Source organism: Epinephelus lanceolatus, chromosome 9 (genome assembly GCF_041903045.1).
Source record: "Epinephelus lanceolatus isolate andai-2023 chromosome 9, ASM4190304v1, whole genome shotgun sequence".
NCBI lineage: Eukaryota > Metazoa > Chordata > Actinopteri > Perciformes > Serranidae > Epinephelus > Epinephelus lanceolatus.
The window spans coordinates 4,960,287-4,979,719 of NC_135742.1; the positions used below are offsets into that span (position 1 = coordinate 4,960,287).

General features: G+C 41.4%; 1 protein-coding gene across 1 annotated transcript in view; it reads left to right on the forward strand.

Moving 5' to 3' along the window:
* fras1 (Fraser extracellular matrix complex subunit 1) overlaps window positions 1-19,433 on the forward strand; it is a 411,473-nt gene that overhangs the window by 178,461 nt on the left and 213,579 nt on the right. Inside the window, exons 12-13 of the mRNA XM_078170455.1 lie at window positions 547-690; window positions 6,009-6,155. Coding sequence (XP_078026581.1) covers window positions 547-690; window positions 6,009-6,155 — 291 coding nt within the window. The remainder of the gene's footprint in view (window positions 1-546; window positions 691-6,008; window positions 6,156-19,433) is intronic.

The following is a 19,433-nucleotide window of genomic DNA, read 5'->3' on the forward strand; positions in this document are numbered from 1 at the left end:
GATGCTCAGTGTGACAACGGCATTCATGTAATATAGTAAACAAGATTACGTGGCAAATGACAGATCTGAAATGTGCAACAATTTTTTTTACTGGCACTACATAGCAAATAAAAGCCAGAGACTGTGTCGTACTACGTGTCTCTCAGCTGTAAATTCACCACTTCCAAGCAGAGGAGAGAAGATAATGTTATATCTGAGCCTTACGGTGTAAAGTTTCTCCTCCTCTGTGCCGCTGCATCACGTCTGCAGCTGACTGTACCAAAGAGTAGTGTGAAAGTCAAGAGTGCTCACTCTGCAGCAAAATCCAAGAACCAAAATGTCCTCAGAAGTACGCTGCACAGCACAAAGACAAGCAAAAAAAAGGAGACGATTGCTCGACTTGGAGCTATCTCAGTCAACTGAGGGGTCTTTGACTGCTGACTGGAATCTCTGACTTTCAGCAGGCAGCCCTACCATTCAATATTCCGATATTTGCCTTGGATGCAAACATGTTGTACTTATTTTTACGCATCTCGAAATTAAACAAATGAAATGTGTGTTTTCCAGTCCAGTGCCATGCAGACTGCCTGTCATGCTCGGGGACTCTCGACCAATGTGAGAGCTGCAGGGACCCAAAGGCCTTTCTCCATCTTGGCCGCTGTCTGTCCATCTGTCCAGCTGGCTACTACGCAGAAGGACGAGTATGTGCAGGTAGGATCAATCGTTTTTCTTACAATGATTTCTTTTTTTGCAAATATATGTTTATTGATTTTAAACATCTAATAAGTTGCACAAACATATACGAACACCGCAACAAGAAAGAACATATGGCATCACATTTAAAAGGAAATAATATTCGTAACGATAATGATAGTTAACAGAATTCAACCATTGTTTTCTCTTTCTAAGGCAGAATAAAACTGTCTGGAAACATGCCTAACACGCAGAGTCTGGGACTTATGGGTAATAAGGGATGAGGTCATCCGAGACACAAACTGTAGCACCGACCTCCAAAATTTTTTCATGATCACATGATCTCACTTTTTACATTGCAGATAAATGTGCTTTGCAAATACATCGCCATGATGTTACAATGCATTAATGCAGGGATTCTCACACTGTGGCACTAACCTGTGTATTTGTGTCTATGAGTTTATGTTTCTCTATATTGTAGATGTATGATTCCAGAATTATTGTACCTAAAATTAACTTTTGTTGACTGCTACCTGCAAGCCAACAGGACACTAGTTCCTGTACTTTCTGATGACTGTAAAGTAAGAAAAATTTGCATTTTTATGGAATAGAAAGTTTCAGGTATATATATTAAATCCAGGTTCTGACTTTAAGCAGCATCTGTCTCTGCACAGAATTATTTATTGAACATTATTAAGAAGAACTAGATTGAAGCAACCTTTAATTTGTCAGCCACTGATTGGAGGCAGAACCTTTGGCTCCACATTCAACAGGAAATACTGAGAGTCAAAGCATTAAAATTTAGTAATGCAACTGTGTAAGTGTGTGGGGCTGACTCTGTTGAATTTTCCTCTTCATCCTTTATTCATGTATGTGTTGGAGCTTGTTCACAGTCACGTTTGCCTGACTGGAAACCAACTGTAGCACCTTGACCGAGCATTGACCTGCGACAGGCGTAATCTTCTTAGCATTTTACTGCATTGAATTCCTAGCATCCCATTGACCTGTTCTCCTGGTGAGCCAGACATTTACTGCCCACAGCTATTCATGAAGCTGTAAACACCAAACGCCCGGTCGCCGTAAAGCTATCAGGCACAGATAAAGGTATTAACTCTGAAGCCTAGCTGCTAATGCTAGCGGCTGAATCTTTAACAGCATTTCCACACTTGTGCTTTAGAAATACAAAGAGTGGTGCTCAGGTCCTGAATGTGGGGATTGTATGTCGATGTAGCTGGTGTTATACTAAGTCTGTTCAACCTGGGAAGTGCCTCGCTGAGAACAAAAATATCTTCAACAGCAAGAGATAGAAGCAGCAGCAGCACAACTGAACACAGAAGTTACCAAACATATAACTCAAACTTAAATTAAATACAATATGAGGGAGATAGTCAAACACCAACAATGTAAACACTCAGTGAGTGTGTTAACATGACCATGAATCACCTGTTTATGAGGCTTATTGCAGCTGTAATCATATCTAAAGATTATTTTATATTCCCTGTATAAATGAAAAATACTACTTACCCTACTGGTTACTGCGGTCTATTTGCGCAGGTGCCTGTAATGTTCACAAAAACAAAAAGGCAATGATGATGAGAGGGACGGGAAATATTAAACCCTACATTATACATTTACCAGTGTTATCACTAAACAACTTAAAGGGATACGTTGCCCATTTTCAACTTGGTCTGTGTCACCACAGTACGGGGAATGTGTGCTAAGGTGTCCCCTATGCCGGCAGCGACAGGAACTCCCAGCTTGTGCTGTGAGCAAAAATCTGTTGGGTGATGCAAAAGGTGGATTTTGTCTGGTGGACAGGCAGGGAAATCTGGGAGCTGGCAGCAAGGGGGGGACACCTAACACATGTGTCTGCACATGATTATGTTTAACCAACAAACACATGGGGTTTGGTTTTGGCAACTAAAGCACATGGCTGAACACCGGCTTCCAGGATGAAAATTGGTGGTTGTTGGACCCATCCACTACCCTGCTCAGACTTCTGCTGCCTTAGCTTTCGTTGTTGTCCTGCCGTGTGTCCTGCTGATGAAAACGGCGACTGGCCACATATTATGCCGACGTGACACAATGGCTTTTTTCTTCACTGTCTGATACCGGAAGTCATTGACGAAGAGCCAGTTTTCAACAACTTCAGAGTGCGACCAGGCTGCACTGAGCTATCTTCAAACCTAAAAGCTGTTACTCTATTCTTATATTACTGTCCTCCACACTGGTGCCAGCCCGTCACTGTCGCCACCACCACATAGGACAGGAGAGCAGTGGATGAAGATATGCAGCCTCTTTAATGACTGAAAGACAAATCTTCATTTCTGTGTGAGTAGAAATGAAGTAGTGACAGGATAAGGGCTTATCCCAGTTTGTTGAAACAGAATATGGTGTTTTCATGCTCAAACACATAAATGGGAAACTCCAAAAACCCAATCATAAACGGGTTATTTATGTCCATGTAAATGCACTCCATGTTACTTTGCAAATAATATGACACAGCTATGTGGTTAATATATTCAAGAATGCATTAAAAATATAAATAAAGGGTGAACTTCCGGTCTGAGTGGACGCTGGCACGTGTAGCTGCCGCTGCTCTCCGGCTTGTTATGTTTTTAAACTGACATCTGGACTTTGAAATAGACCCTCTGGTTGTGTTCCATCCTCCCTCAAATCTGCTGCTGTGATTCCAGTTCTCAAGAAATCCGGTTCAGATCCCAACATCTTCAGTAACCTCCACCCTATTTCCAGTCTACAAACAGTTCCAGTCTGGCTTCCGTCCTCACCACAGCACAGAAACAGCCCTTATCAAAATCACCATTGACCTCCTTATTGCAGCTGACTCCGAACTTTTATCCATTGAGTGCAGCCATCGATACCATCTCCCACTCCATCCTCCTCGACAGACTGACATCCATTGGAATATCGAACACACCCCTCGACTGGTTTGAATCATGTCTCACTGGCCGCACTCAGTTCATTCAGTTAAAATCCTTCACGTCCCAGCCATCTCCCCTCTCCTCCGGTGTTCCCCAGGTCTCTGTCCTTGGTCCCCTCCTCTTCATTATCTATCTCCTCCCCCTTGGCCATATTTTTCAAAAACACAGTATATAGTTTCATTGCTATGCGGATGACTCCCAGCTCTATCTCTCCGTAAATAAAATGTATTAATATTATTATTATTATTATTATTATTATCAAAATTATAAAACTGATTACAAATGGTCATTTAACCTCTTTTGCATATTACACAGATTTGGTTTTATTTTGAACTTTGAAGCAGAAATGAATGATGTGATTCATGGTGTAGTGCTGTTGGAAGAATAACCAAAACAGACTTGTACCAGCTGCTCTTCATAAAATAACCTGACACAATGGTTATAACATCACAACTGTAACACAGGTCAACACTTAACTTCCTGAGTAGCAGCTGCAGTGATCACAAGAGATGAACAGTCATGAAAAAAACAAGTGGAACTTTTTAAAGTCTTGTACTCTCCAGTGTTCCTCAGTAAATCAGGGTGCTTGATAGCGTCCAGAACACGATGTACACCTACTTATAGAACTTGACAATTTGGATGTTGACATTGGATGATTTAGCGAAAATCTGCATTGTTTAATGGCATTTTCTGCCATTAAACAAAATGTACTGTTAGTTAATTACTTCTAAAACTGACAAAGCTTATGAAGATTGAAGATTGTAGAGGGCAGATTATAAATTGGAATGGAGAAACTTTTGTAAAACCCTAATTTAATTTATATAAAGTCATACAGGAGTAATAAAAAGTTTGGTGAATTATTTCACAACATTAATTGGAATTCTGCTTCTCATAGAAAGTACTGATTTTCATTTGCGCTGGACGCAGAGCCATCAGTGGTGTGTGAGGATGATCCTTGTTTGAACCAATATGGCCACCAGTAGTGCACAGCATGCTCAGTCTCCCTCTGTCAGTCCCGCACAGTCTAATTCCTACACTTTTTGATTTTGTGCATGTGGGTGACAGAAACTAAAGCTGCCGGTCTGAACTCCTGTTGATAAGATCGTCTCTCTTGTCATCCCTCTTCCTTCTCCTCCTTTCCCCTCAGACTTCTTTTCACCTTTCTTGACATTTACATCTTTTTCTCCTTTCACCTCCATCCGTCACTTTCACAATCTCTTTTTCAGGTCTGCTTTTGTCCTTCAAATCTCCATCGCCATCATCATCTTCATCCTGATGGCGATTCTGATCTTTCTTTCCTCTGCTGTCACATCTCTTCTTCCTCATCTTTCCCCCCTGCTATCTCTGTGTGAGCGGATGTGTGGGAGGTTTAAAGGGGATTTAGTTGCTTTTTATTCTGTAATCTTGAGATTTCTCATTAAAGAACATTTGAAGTCTCCTCAGTGTGTTTTCTCTCCCGTTCCGTATGCACCGGTTTCATTATTCTGTTTGTGGAGATGTCTGTAAGTAGATTACATTGCACCAAACAGTGTCTGGCTGCCAAAGTGAACAATCTTTAAGAGTCTATAGGGTGTGTTTAATCTGAATATTTAAATGAAACAATGCATTCCTTTTTCCTCTGTGCAGTATACTGTCATTCATCTTAAAGGCCATATTCCTGTTTTTTAATCTTTTAGTTTCTTTGCTGCAGTGATGTCTTTAGTCTCAGATGTTTTTTATAAATGTTGCAGGTTTCAGACAACTCTGTTTTTTTGGCTGGTGAAACGATTAAATCAATGAAACTTAATTTGCTCTTGTTTTGTTGCCAACAGCAGTTTGGGACACGTGTGGTTTGCAGACAGATATAATGCCGTTTTAAATTGCAAAAACTCTTAATGTGCAAATCTCAGAGCTAGCAGTGATGGTGATTTCGACGACATGCAGAATCTCCTGTTTCCTCTAGTTGTATTTACAGCAGTAGAAGCTGCAGAAGGTAAATTTGCAGCTGTTTTACTCCTGATGTTGTTACACTCTCTTGCATGGAAATGATGTAGCTGATTGACATTTTGTTTATCCCCTTTTTTTCATATATTTGCTTGAATGTGTGCAACATGGGTTGATATATACCCTGGGTTTCCTTGAGTTTTCCTCCACAGTGTAAAAACATCCCAGCCAGAGCAGCTAGAGAGTTAAAACCACCCACAGGTTTGAATGTTAGATTTCAGGGTTCACCTTTAATGAAATGCACATCTAGTTTCTCAGGCAGCTTCGCCTTCCACGACGAGGGGGCAAAGCTATGACAGGCAGTCCTGTAACCATGAAGGAAGCTCAGATAGGAAGAGAAAATTAATTTCTGAAGTGACTGACAGTCAGACTCTTTTTCTCCCCCCCCCCCCTCTCCTCCTCCCTCCGCAGCCTGCCAGTCATCCTGTGCCACCTGTTCCAGCAGGTGGGACTGCCAGTCCTGTGGCTCCCAGCTGCCCCTGCTCAGCGCTGATAGCAGCGAGTGCCTGGCTTTCTGTCCTCCTGGTTCCTACCGGCACGACAACACACACTGTCGCAGTGAGTATCACAGGATGTCAGGTGACTTTATGCGCCCTCTGGATGTCATTGTGGAGGTCAGAGTGATGTGTTTTGGCTCAGATTCAGACACTAACAAGGTGCACAAATTGGGGAGGGTAACACTGGGAAAGATGAACTCCCGGGAAAAGTTTTAGTAGTGAGGAAGCCTCGCTGAATGTTGAATGTTTGAATGCTTTTATTTCTCTTGGACAGGGCTTGGCAACCTTTACTATCAAAAACTAGTTGAGCTTCATAATAAAGGTAACACAGCCTTTTAAGTCGAATTTAGCCTATCAGCATCAGTAATAGGTCTAAATGAGCATTGATTAATATGTTTTAGCACAAGGTGACTACTCTGCAGTGGGCTATTTTTGATTATTTGCTACTTTAACTTTGCAGCGTCGTCTATGAAAGCTAAAAAAATTTGTCTACACATTATTGAATTCTCTATTTTTCCCTGAGACTTTTTGGATTTGGAACCCACAGCTAGCTTTGTGAGGAAGACTCAAGACTACTGTAGCCGTCGCTGGTGATGTTTTTAGAGGAAAAGGTGCCAGGCCAAAGACATATGATGCAAATTTTAGTTAACAAAATGTTAAAACATTTTTTTAAATCAGTTTATGGGCTACACATTTTTACAGCTGAAGAATGTAAAAGCTGCATGTGGCTCTGGAGCCGCAGGTTTCCCATCCCTGCTCTCGGAGATTTACTTAATTTGGGTTAAGATGAATATGATTAGGTTAATTCAGATGACTCTGCTTCATTTATCACAGTTAATCTTAATTTGGAGACTCAGAAACCTAAGAATGCTCTATTCAGGCACTTGTATGGGTATTAAGTAGATGTTACAACTTATATAAAGGGAATATATTTTCCGTAATGAACATTTAATTTGACATATGTTGAATGATATTACTAGAAGCCACATAATGCAGATAGTGCTGTTTGTCACTTTATGTTCATTGATATATCACCTTTTACTTTTTCACTTTTCAACCTATTTTTCCACGTGGGCTTATGTCATATTCTGTAAACTATTTTTAAAGAAAAACAATGCTTTGTGGTGGCACTGGGAGCAATTTGTGTGCATGTCAGTGTGGGTTTTCTCCAGATGCTCCAGCTTCCTCCCACAGTCCAAAGACATGCAGGTTAATTGGTGACTGGTTGTCTGTCTCTATGTGTCAGCCCTGTGATAGCTCCCCCATGACCCCTAACAGGATAAGCTGTTATGGAGAGTCAATGAATGATGAATGGATGAACAATGGCTTTGTACCTTTTACAAAATGTATCTATAATGATTCTATATAATCTAAGGTATTTAAACATATGCATCAAGATATGATCATGCTGGATATCCTTGTGGAAATTTTTTTTTTTTTAAAAAAAAAATCTTTCCTACTGTTGTTTGTTTTGTTTTATTCGCTCTACTTCTGTTGTCTAATCCAACACTTTGCAAAAAAAAAATTAGCCGAGAGTCAAATTCTGAAATCAAAATCAGAGCCTTAATATCTCTCAGTTGACTGGCTTCAGATCAGACCCTTGGCAGCGGGGAAGAAAGTGCATCCACAGTTCAGCAAACAAGCAGTTTAACAGTGGGGCTCCACAGTTGGTGCGTCACTGGGTGCTTCAGATAAACTCTGTGTGACTTGATTCCAGTGGATTGATGCAGGATAACTTTGAGTGGATATTGGGACTGAATATTTTACGATGTGACGTTGGAGAGCGCTCTCTCTGGGGTCAAAGTATTATTGCGTCAGTTTTGTAGCTTTGCCTTCCATAAATCCGAGGAAGTCCTTTTTATTGCATGCTGGTTGAAAGCTGTATGTTAGCTCTGTCTCTGCTGCAGAATTGTTTGGAAAAGTTAAGTTTTGCTGTCTTTTAAAGTGGGTACAGGGAGTGCTGCAAAATTTTGTCACGAGTAAGTCTTTCCTTTTCTTCAATATTTCTGCCAACATGTGTCCCTATCCTTCCTCTTACCCCCCTTGGTGTCTGCACACAAAGTCTCTCCCAAGAACATTATGCAAACCAATTAGCACTTGAAAACTGATTTGGAATTGAAAATTAAATGGACTTGTAAATCCCAGAGTCTTAATTTGTCTTTTGGCTTAAGTTTTCTGTTTCATTGGTATTTCACTTGACTAAAGCTGAGTGTGTTTTAATATCATCACTGCTGCATTAAGCTGCACTCTCTGCCTCCTGTCAATCACTCCACACCCACAGGACAAAAACAGAAAGTCTCTGCCAGGAAATAATTCCCTTTTAAAAAACAAAGGCTGTATTGTCAAATCCACCTCTTATTTATTTAGGGTGTCTTGGGTCCCTGTGACAGCGGTTAATTTCAAGCTTTGTTTGAAGCACAACCAGCACATTTTAAAAATGCTGAAAAGCAAGTGAAGGTTAAAACTCAGGGGGTGTAGGGATGACACAGGAGCAAAACATTCAGCCACCACTGCTGCAACCTGGGCTCTGTTCTCTGTAGCAACACCTCTGACTCGGCTCCAAAGAAAAGATGGGCTGTATTTACGAGTGGGAAGCTGGGATTGCACTTTTGTCAATGCAGGAGCAAGTGTTGGTCATTAAACTGCATGTAGGGAGGACTTCCCTGAGTGTCCTGCACTGAGAAGACTCCTAATGAATCTCCTGTCTCTTACATGAAAGTATCTAAGAGACAGAATAGAGTAGTGTAGCAGTATTTGGCTCACACTGTCAAACCTGCTATCACATACTGGCTGAGTATGTCTAATCACCAACACCGCACCACATAATGGAGGCACATGTCAGAGAGTAATAGATTTGTTTGAGGATCATTAGGATATAATAGCTTATGTCTGGATCAGACGACACAATATTATTTCCTTTTAGATGGTCATTGTGTCAGGTATCTTTTCCTTAGTCTGTATGAATTCTCCTTCACATCTTTTCTTGACCTTAAGGCATTTGTCTATTCAACGGCAACCACAGACACAATTTAAACACTACAGCTTACAAATGCATTCATGTTTTATAACCTGTGAAGAGTCTGCAGTCTTAAAGAGACTTAAGCCCAGTTCAGACCAATGATTTGTGACAAGACGAAATGAAACCGTTTTAGAACTTTGCAAAGAAAAGTTGCAACGGTGTGTAGGCCTACTGGCCGGTCTGAGCCCGACGCAAGCCGGCTGATGGTGTCACCTGCAACTCAGCTGGCGGCTGGTTTTAAGACATAAAGCATGTCACCTGTTTTTACAGCCAATCAACTTGTAGTGAAGTCCACTGGTCAAGTCAAAATGACCGCAGACGGTGTATTCGCTTGCTGCAGCAGGTGCTCCGTCCCTGCCGAGCCCTCTATTCCATCCTGGGTTACTACTGCTGCTCGCTGTATGTGCTTATGCCCTGCCCACACACACACACATTCTCATTGATGAATTGGTGCTGGTTATTTATATTATTGTGACGTATTGATTATAAATACAGTCCATCTGATGCTGGTACAAATGCAACTGTAGCCAGTATCTCACTATCACTATCCTCATTCAGATTTTAAGAAGCTACCAATTATATTCAGCCACAAAATAAGTCTGAAAAGCTGCAAATCAGATCAGAAGTACAGAGAGTTGTTGACTAGAGATGATACGCCGTCTCATGGCGGTCACTTCCTGTCAACGTTACGGCTCAGAAGCACAGAGAGTTGTTGACTAGAGATGATACGCCGTCTCATGGCGGTCACTTCCTGTCAACGTTACGGATCAGAAGCACAGAGAGTCGTTGACTAGAGATGATACACCGTCTCATGGCGGTCACTTCCTGTCAACGTTACGGATCAGAAGCACAGAGAGTCGTTGACTAGAGATGATACGCCGTCTCATGGTGGTCACTTCCTGTCAACGTTACGGATCAGAAGCACAGAGAGTCGTTGACTAGAGATGATACGCCGTCTCATGGCGGTCACTTCCTGTCAACGTTACGGATCAGAAGCACAGAGAGTCGTTGACTAGAGATGATACGCCGTCTCATGGCGGTCACTTCCTGTCAACGTTACAGATCAGAAGCACAGAGAGTTGTTGACTAGAGATGATACACCGTGTGATCTAGTTGTAGGGTTGCCACCTTGGATTTGTGAAAAAAAGGGACACTCGACCAAATGTTTGAGGCGGAGGGCTCGGCCATTATTTCCAGTTCAGACTGACCAATGAACATGAAATTCGGACATAGGAGACCAGATTTGCCATCATTTCATGTTCTTCTATGTGCCTGTATTTCATATTAATTTTTATATCAATGAAAAAAACAAATCTGTGTGACTAAATTCTTACATTTTTACATGTATCTCACCATTGCAAGTTGGAAGTTGACATATTCTGCCATATATGAAGAGGGGAGACTCTCTGGAATCTGGCAATATAAGAACCATGATGCTGGGACATTCTGTCACTTCACAGCTGTCCAAAACATGTGGTTTGTGCCAGGCGGACATGATTGCCAGTATTTTTTCATTATTGCAAGAAATTCCATTGACTCATTCACAAGTCAAAAATGTGTTTTATCTGAAAGAAACATGCAATATTTACATCTAAGATCATAGAAAAATAGTCAACCAAGTGCAATGATGTCCTCCAAGATAATATTTGCCACTTTGTTTGCAGTAAACAAAAAAATTGGGCATTGGGGGGGGGCACGTGTCCCCCTCAATGTATATGGTGACTACAGCCCTGTCAGCATGCATAATTAGGCTGCAGTTGTCTGGGTGCGCAAAGGTGAAGTGCGCTTGTCTTGTCATACAAAGTTTGATGGAGTGTCAGCTGGACAATATGGAGATATTTGCATGTTGAAAGCCGGACTACAAATGTGGATAGACAGGGAGAAACACACGTAAGCCTAAGACGTGGTAAGATACGATATTCCTCACTATATGAAGTGACTGATAACAAGATCTGTATAATGGATTGTAAAGAAATTCGTCAGGATTTTATTTGGTAGACAATTGATCTGGATTTATAGTGTGATGGGATCACAGCACAATGATGTGTGTGGTATCATTGGAAAGCTCTGCTCCTGCGCTTTCATGTGATATGCGTGGCATTTCTGTGCGACCCTGCATTCGCAAGTAATCCATCCAAGAGTAATGTGTGTGCAGAGCTGTATGAAAGCTCTGTTATACATCATTTTAGTGTAACTTTACCTTTTTTTTCGCTGTGAAAACTTTCGGAAAGCTACGATTCCGCTGTTTCACGAGATATGCGTGGCTTCTTGCTATGACGCACGGTCGCGGAGAAAAACCATAGAGAAGAACAGGTGTGAATTTGGACGCACTGATTGCACTGATTCTGGATGGACTCCTTGGCCTGCTGCTGCTGCATTTTGCCCAAAAAACGGGACAAATTGTGTGTTTTTCCCAGGACAGCTGATGAAAAAAGAGAACAATTCTGGGAAAAACGGGACAGGTGGCAACTCTATCTAGTTGACTTGGTGTGAACCAGCAGATTTTTTGAACATTGCAGAATGGGGTATTGCAAGAAGTTGCATGTTTCAACTCGTCTTGTCACAAATCTTTGGTCTGAACTGGGCTTTAGTGACATCTATGCAACCAACTGAATACCCCTCTGCTCAAGCCTACTGTAGAAACATGGAAGTGCAGCATGGCAGGATCTGTGGATGCGGACATGCTCCCTGTGTAGGTATGAATGGCTCATTCTAAGGTAGCAATACCACAGTGATTTTAAGTTTTAAGGGATTATAGCTACATGAATAAAAACATAGCTATGAATATTATATACCGTTTCATGATGAGGTCTCAATCCGACTGACTGTGTGCTGTGCTAATGCAGGAAAGATACACAACAAGGGCTGTCTACATTGACTATTACTCAGCCAATCTATCTCAAAGGTCTCCCAGCACTCTGAAGCCTGGACCAATAAATAAAACCCGTGGCTCAGTGAGCTAAACCCCTGTGGGCCTGCTAATATACTCTGAACGGTTTAGCCAAGTGCCTCCATCGAGTGGGAAAGACCTGCTGTGACTCCTGGGGATGATGGGTAGAAATAGAAAGAGAGAGAGGGATGGGAGTGGGTTAGGGAGCAGAGAGTAACCACAATGTGATTACAGTCCAGTTCTGCAGCTCAATTTCACACCTTAATGAATATTGTCAGGAGGATTGAAATTTCAGACCTCCCCAGTGCACAAGCTCCTTGGACAGCCTTAAATAGGATACACAGCAGCAGCATTGCAGAAAGCCGGCTTTGTTTTATCTTACCGCCATCCATCCAGCTTAATGTACTGTACACACTGCTAGCTAGTGTACAAACACATTGTGAAAATCCCACTTCATGCATTTACGCTGCCTCTGTCCCGCTTTGGTGCCATATACTGTACTCTGGTGGCATCCAGTGTAGAATTCCCCTCTCGTGCATTAATCCAACATCCACCCTGCGTTAATACTGCAGATATTTCATTCTTGAACGTTGCACAGTAAAAGCACATTAAGATGGTGGCAGCTGCTGTGCAAGAAGTCCCCCGTCATGCAGCCATCCTGCATCTATCCAGTTCTGTCGAGCCAAACTCGCAACACAAACGCCTTGTGTGGCTCAGCTAACTAGTCAGTAGACCATTTCTTTTAACCTCCAACTGGCTGTAATGAGAGCACAGCCCCATTTGGTTTTTCCCAAGCAGTTTCTCTCGGGGACGGAGAAAAAGAGCCGCAGTGGAAAGTGGGTCTCACAATCACTGCGACTGTAAATCAGTAGGTGCTTAGGTCGAGGCTATTAGGGTGGATTTAGCCTGCGTGAACTCCAATTCCAGTGCTTGTTTGTAGGGAAGAAAAAGAAGGAAGGAATGAGGGAAGAGGTGGAGAGAGGTAGAGATAAGAGCTGACGGCAGTTATTAGTGTTGTAGGTGTTTGGAAGGTGCTGGAGACAATTACAGAGGATTGTAGCATTTCTTGGCAGAGGACCAGGACCACCCAGAGCCCAGCGCGTCCCCGGAGGCCTCCGTGGGTTTCTTTGTGTTTCTTTGTTAATGCCTCCGGCTCATGACTGAAGGCTTTACTGCGTCTGCTTGTGCGCATGTATTCAAAGTCAGCTTGTTAATAATTATGGGAGGCGCTGTACTGAAGATATTATTCTCTCTTCTTTCCTCCCCTCTCCTTTTTTTCTGTCCTCTTTAACCCACTTCTCCCTCCTCAGTTTTTCCTCCCAACTCTAATGGCTCTGTGAGATAGACTCAGTTAGCTTGTTGCAAAAACTGTGCAGCTCCTGACTGGATGTTTGAGTCAGGAAGGGAGGCAGGAAAAAGTAGAAGGATAGGAACTGTCAGGCCTGATTTTAGTGTGGAATATGAGCCCGTTTAGACCTGGTATTAACACTGAGTGATCGGATTACAAATGTACAACTCTAAGTCTGTCTGTTCACACCTGGCATTAGAATGCGTCTCGACACGCGTCTCAAGTGTGATCAGATCTCACTTCCCTGCTCTATATGCAAATACACACATACATCCTTTCCACTTGTTAAGTCCAGTCGTGTTGTTGTTTTAACCAGTGGGAGGTTTGTCAAGCTTTACACACACTTACAGCTGTCAGAATAAAAAAATGGGTAAAATCATATTAGAGAACGTAGAGCTGAGCACCACACATTAATTCTCCTTGCTCCACTCTCCGTCTCTCTGTTTGTCATGAGCTGAACGCATCCTGTGGTCCTGCCTTCTCTCCGATGCTAGGAGACTGCTGCTTCGGGAGTGCGAGCTCTGTGTCTGGGACAGTTAGTAGTAATAGTCCACACGTACACACAGTGACATGGCTAACTGTTTGCATTGTTATTGACGTGTTAAGGAGAAAAAGGAAATAAGACACAGATTGAAACTAAAGTGAATATTACAGAGCACAATGTCAGAACAGATGTTGCCACAATAACAAAAATCGTCTTTTGGTAATTGGCTCCAATAGGATGTTTTACAAACTATTGTTAAAGGCAGAACTTGGCTCAGATGGTGGCTGATAGCTGGGCAGCCTCTACCAGTCCTGTTGGGATGTACATTCCCGACAGGAGCTGAAGAGGGTTGGAGTAGGGTTGTGCTGAATTGAGCAAAAAGGAGATTATTAGTGAGTTCATCTCCAGAGAAAGCAGCTCTCCTCTGCTGTTGTGACCGTGTCTGAGTGTCTGATTTTGGGGTTGACTGCAACAACAGGTGAGCACAGCACTATAAGCAAAAGTCAAGGCGAAAGGAAGTCCATGACTAGGTGATCGGCAGCCACTTCCTGTTTCAAATTTAAAGTCATTTTTTCCACACATACACAGTAGCACTCGGATTCTCCAGACATTCATCGTATTGTCTGACATCCCTAAAAGCTGACACTGGACTGTCTGCTTCAAATTGTGACCAAATTTGAAGTGATGACTGGAAGTGTATTTTAAGGCTATTTTCATCATTTTTATGTTCATAGCTTCAGTGATTGTGTACACTGGGCTCTGAGTGCTGCCAAAACACATTTCTTTGCATCAGTTTTTTCCTGCGGGTGTATTTACTTGTTTCCTTTTTATGGACTTGTGATGGCTTCAAAATGTGGCCCTTAAATTCAACCAGGCTGAATACAATGAGCGGTAGAGTTACTGAGTTATGAGAGAGCATAAGACATCACTTTATCTTCCTCCCCTTTTATTTCCTGCCAAATACTAACCTTCTTTTTTGCCTCCACACTGGCGATGGCCGTGGCTGGAGGCATTATGTTTTTGGGTTCTGTGTCCGTCTGTCCCACTCTTGTGAATGTGATATCTCAAGAATGCCATGACGATTTTTCTTTTTTAAATTTTAAACTGTTCACTAAGACTTGATAATAAACTGATTCGTTTTTTGTGGTTGTAGGACAAAAGTCAAGATCACTGTGACCTTGTCTGTCTTACTCTTGTGAATGCAACATATCAAGAACAACTTGAGAAATTTTTTTCACATTTGGTGCACACATACATTTGGACTAAACAATAAACTGATTAGATTTTGGTGGTCAAAAGTCAAGATCACTGTGACCTTGTCTGTCTTATTCTTATAATTAAATGCGATATCTCAAGAACAACTTGAGAGGATTTCCTCACATTTGATGCACACATCCAGTTGGACTCAATGATGGACTAATTAGGCTTTGGTGGTCAAAGGTCAAGGTCATTGTGACCTTGTCTGTCTTATTCTTATAATTAAATGCGATATCTCAAGAACAACATGAGAGGATTTCCTCACATTTGATACACACATCCAGTTGGACTCAGTGATGAACTGATTAGACTTTGGTGGTCAAAGGTCAAGGTCATTGTGACCTTGCGCCCATTTTATTCTTGGAATGCGACATCTCAAGAACATCTTAAGGAAATCTCTTAAAATTTGGCACAAACTTCCACTTGGACTAAATTATGAACTGATTAGATGTTATTGCTCAAAGGTCAAGGTCATGGTGACCTTACAGATCAAGAATTTATGCATGCCAATTATGACGAAATTTCACAAAAAAAGTCTAATAGGATAAAATGATGGAGTGATGACATTTCATATCCAAAAGGTCAAAGGTCAGCTCCACAGTGACGTCATAATGTTCTGCACAAACTCCTTTTTAGGCCGTTATTCAACATCATAATTCAGGAACAGAAGAGGTTACGTTTGGTCAGATACTGAACTGGTGACTTTAATCTTGGGTGCCCACCTGGAAATGGTGCTGACTGTAGAGATCTTTTGTACTGACGGGGAAAGATGTGTAAAATATCCGTGTTCTCAGAGTCATGGATGTAAAATATAACTGCAACTTGAGAGGTGCGCAGAGGCATAAAACTGTGAGGCGGTAACTCTAGTTTATCATGAAAAAAGGTAGTAACGGTAGTGAGCTAATCAACCTTCTGAATTAGAACTTTCAAACATCTTCATTTTATTCATAAAGTCTCTTAGGAACAGTGAGATTATATAAAAGCAACCGTCTTTTGAGAACACTATTTTTAGTCCATGCATCTCTGAAAATAAACGCACCTGTTGGCTTCAATGCAACATTTTGATTCATGACGACTCCACTGTTGTTGTATCATGACCTCTCATTCACACTTCACCTGAGAGAAAGAAAAGCTTTTGAGAGAGCTATTTTCGATTTATTCTCTGAACTAGAAAACCTTTGATAGCTGTTTTTGTTAGGTGTGATTTTCACCACCCTGAGTGTCTTTGCTCTCAAGAAAGCCGAGACAGCTTTAATCAATACTAGCTTGATTGTATCACCTTTTTTTCTGTTACCTGAATTTTGTGTTTCAGTTTCACTGTGATTGTGGCAGTCAAGAGCCAAGTGTGTGAACAGCACAAGTTCACCGGCTGCCCTCCCATAGAGGTATTAAATGTGTCCCTCATTCATAGATCCATTGTTGAAGATCTATTCTTCCTACTGCATGCTGGCTGAGAAATCTCTGCAGCTCAGCGTTACTGAGGAGAAAAAGCATTTAGAGAATCCAATTTTGCTTTTTCATCATGCTGTTCAGAAGAAGAAAAGAACAGCATGCTAGCGAGCTGCTTTTGTGTGTGACGTTGGCTGTATTGTAGTCGTAGCCATGACTCTGTGCTCGTTGGATTGCAGCTTCTCAAATAACAGTGGGGTTGATTGGACATTCAAACATGAAGACAACATGAAAGGAAGTTGTAACTTTACACACAAAGTGCCAACATACAGTATAGCCCCCCTTTTCACAGAAATGTTCATGGTCCAACGAATGAGTCCACATCGCCGTTTTGGCTTCTCAAAATGGCACCAAATTGCAACCTTGGCTTGTTATACTTGGCATATATCTTGGATTCTGATGATCAGGGTTACCATAGTCATAAAATTCCTGCAAAAGTTATGAAATAACTAAAACTATTTTCCAGGCCAGGAGTTCGGAATTAACAAAGTGCTTTGAAAAGTTTTGAACATACTTTGCTTTGGCTGTTGTTAAATATATGTTCATTAAAATCCCAGAACATCCCTGGTGTTATGTGAATTTGGTCCTATAATTTTTATTTTCTGTTCCTTGTATGACTAATCTAATGCTGTGCTGCGAGACCGTTGGAGCATCATTAGTATCACCTGAAAGAAATTGCCGTAAGATGCTTGTTGGCAGTGAGAATGACTAATGAGCGAGTAACTTCAGCAAGCGCTAGCAGTTTGCTTAACTGAAAAAGCCTGGAAAGTGCATGTTTAATAAGTATAGCTTTCGACTAACAACTGATACATGGCTCAAAAGACAGGGAGACCGGAGCTGTGCTGGATGTAGGCTGTGCACCAAAATGTTTGACATCATCAACATGCGGGGAGCGGTTCTGTTCAAGAGAAAAAGCATCAAGACAACCAAAAGGCCAGTCAGCACACTGCTAGAGTCAGCATTCATTTCACGCCTGTGGTAGCCTGGTGAGATAACGTTACCGCTTTGTGTCCTCTATATGTGTAGACAGGAAGGCACATTTCATGTTACATTTTTTGCTATAACGCTTGTCTTAGGGCACAGCACACTGGAGAAATAGCCTCATTATTACACCCTGTGATTTATACATCAGCCTGCTTATTTTAAACAACTCCAAATAGTGCAAAAGGGGTAAAAAGAAAAGTTAGAAAAGTTATGGAAACTTCAAAAATTATTGGTAAATCTGTGTGGGAACCATGGATGATGCAAGAGCCCCTGAAATTTGGCACATTAACTCTTGCACTCCACCCCCCATTTTGTAGCAAAAACGCCTAAAATGACATACCCAAATTGAAATGTCTGTAGCTTCTGAACTGCTCTGACTACATACATGCATGAGGTCTTGCCAGAAAGAAAACTCTCTGAAGTTTCTTGTTAAAGTGTCAGAAACACTCTAGGTGATACAGAGACAGAGTAATAGGCCACTGAAGTCAGTACAAAATTTTCTGCCTAAAATAAAATAAAAAATGTTTTTCAGGATGAATAACTGTCTGTAGCTTCATCTGAGCAGGTAAATGACACTGTGGGGCTGTAGGCACACTATCAATGAACATTTGTTTCAAATTTGAAGAAGACTGCTCAAAGTATGACCATTCTACAGTGTTTTTTCCATGGAAAGATCCAGGCAGAGCTCCAAATGACAAGTCGGTCACTCGGCTTCAAAACTGTACTATCGGTGATCAAACAACACTCAGCCAGCTTCGAACATTGTACCTTATTGAAATCAGGTGTGATTATGATAGCTGATGTTGTTTATGACACAGAAACACCATAAAATATCACCAAATAAAGCCATATGAAACGTGAACGTTATGATCCCACTTTCTAGATGGTATATCTCAGCCAAAAATAGTGGTAGGAGTGAGACTCTTACCTTTTATAAACCAGCTACATGTCCACTAACATCTCCACATAAGATTGTGAGTAATCCTTTAACTTTTCCCCTTGAAAAACAGCATGACATGACTTGTCACCACTCATCGCGATTTTGGACTTTGTGTGTTTAGGCTGCTCTGGTGCGAAATACATCATAAATAAAAGAAAAACAATGAATGAAAAGTAGAGAGCTTACTGAATCTGGCAATACCAAACATCACATGGTTTGATGACGTAGTGCGCCTGGGAGATACCATTTAACAGAGGAGGAGGGGAGTGAGGACGTCGGCGTCCTGGTGGAGTTAGAGAGGTTAATCAAATACAGTGTTTTTAGCAGGAAATAGTAAAACCTTCCATACATACATCCTGCCTAGGGCCTCTAAGCCTCTACTAATTTTGGATTTTTCTTTTCCATTTTCAAGGGACAGTAATGAAAAATATCTGTTTTTGCCTTTTAATCATTTGGATCTGTTGTTTTGTCTGTGCCTTTACCAAATTGTTCTGGGTTCTTCTTTGTCTGATCATACTGAATCCTAAAAATAGCATCCCACATAAGATAGGTGAGAATGACGAAACTCCTCGTGGCAGAGAACTTCTCTCAGTGAACCCAGTGGAAATATTTTACAGAATGTATTTTTTGGTGTCAAAAAGCATATTCATTAAGTTTGAACAAAATCTCAAATGTGAACAAAAACCTCTTTCTGACAGTGATACAGGCATTTTGCTTTCAATGATCACGTATCAGAATAACAGAAAAAATTGATTCCAATATAAATATTCTGTTCCCAGTTTCATTCCAGTAATGGAGATTTTCACAAAAAAATATTTATCTAATTTATTATTTATTTCACATTTTTTCACTCTTTGCAAAGCTGCTTTCTGCGTGCTCAGTTTAATTGCTGAATCTCTCATCCCATCTCGTTTTATCACTCAAGGTTCAGGGGGCGCTGTGAACCGCGGCGGCGCAGTAATAATCGT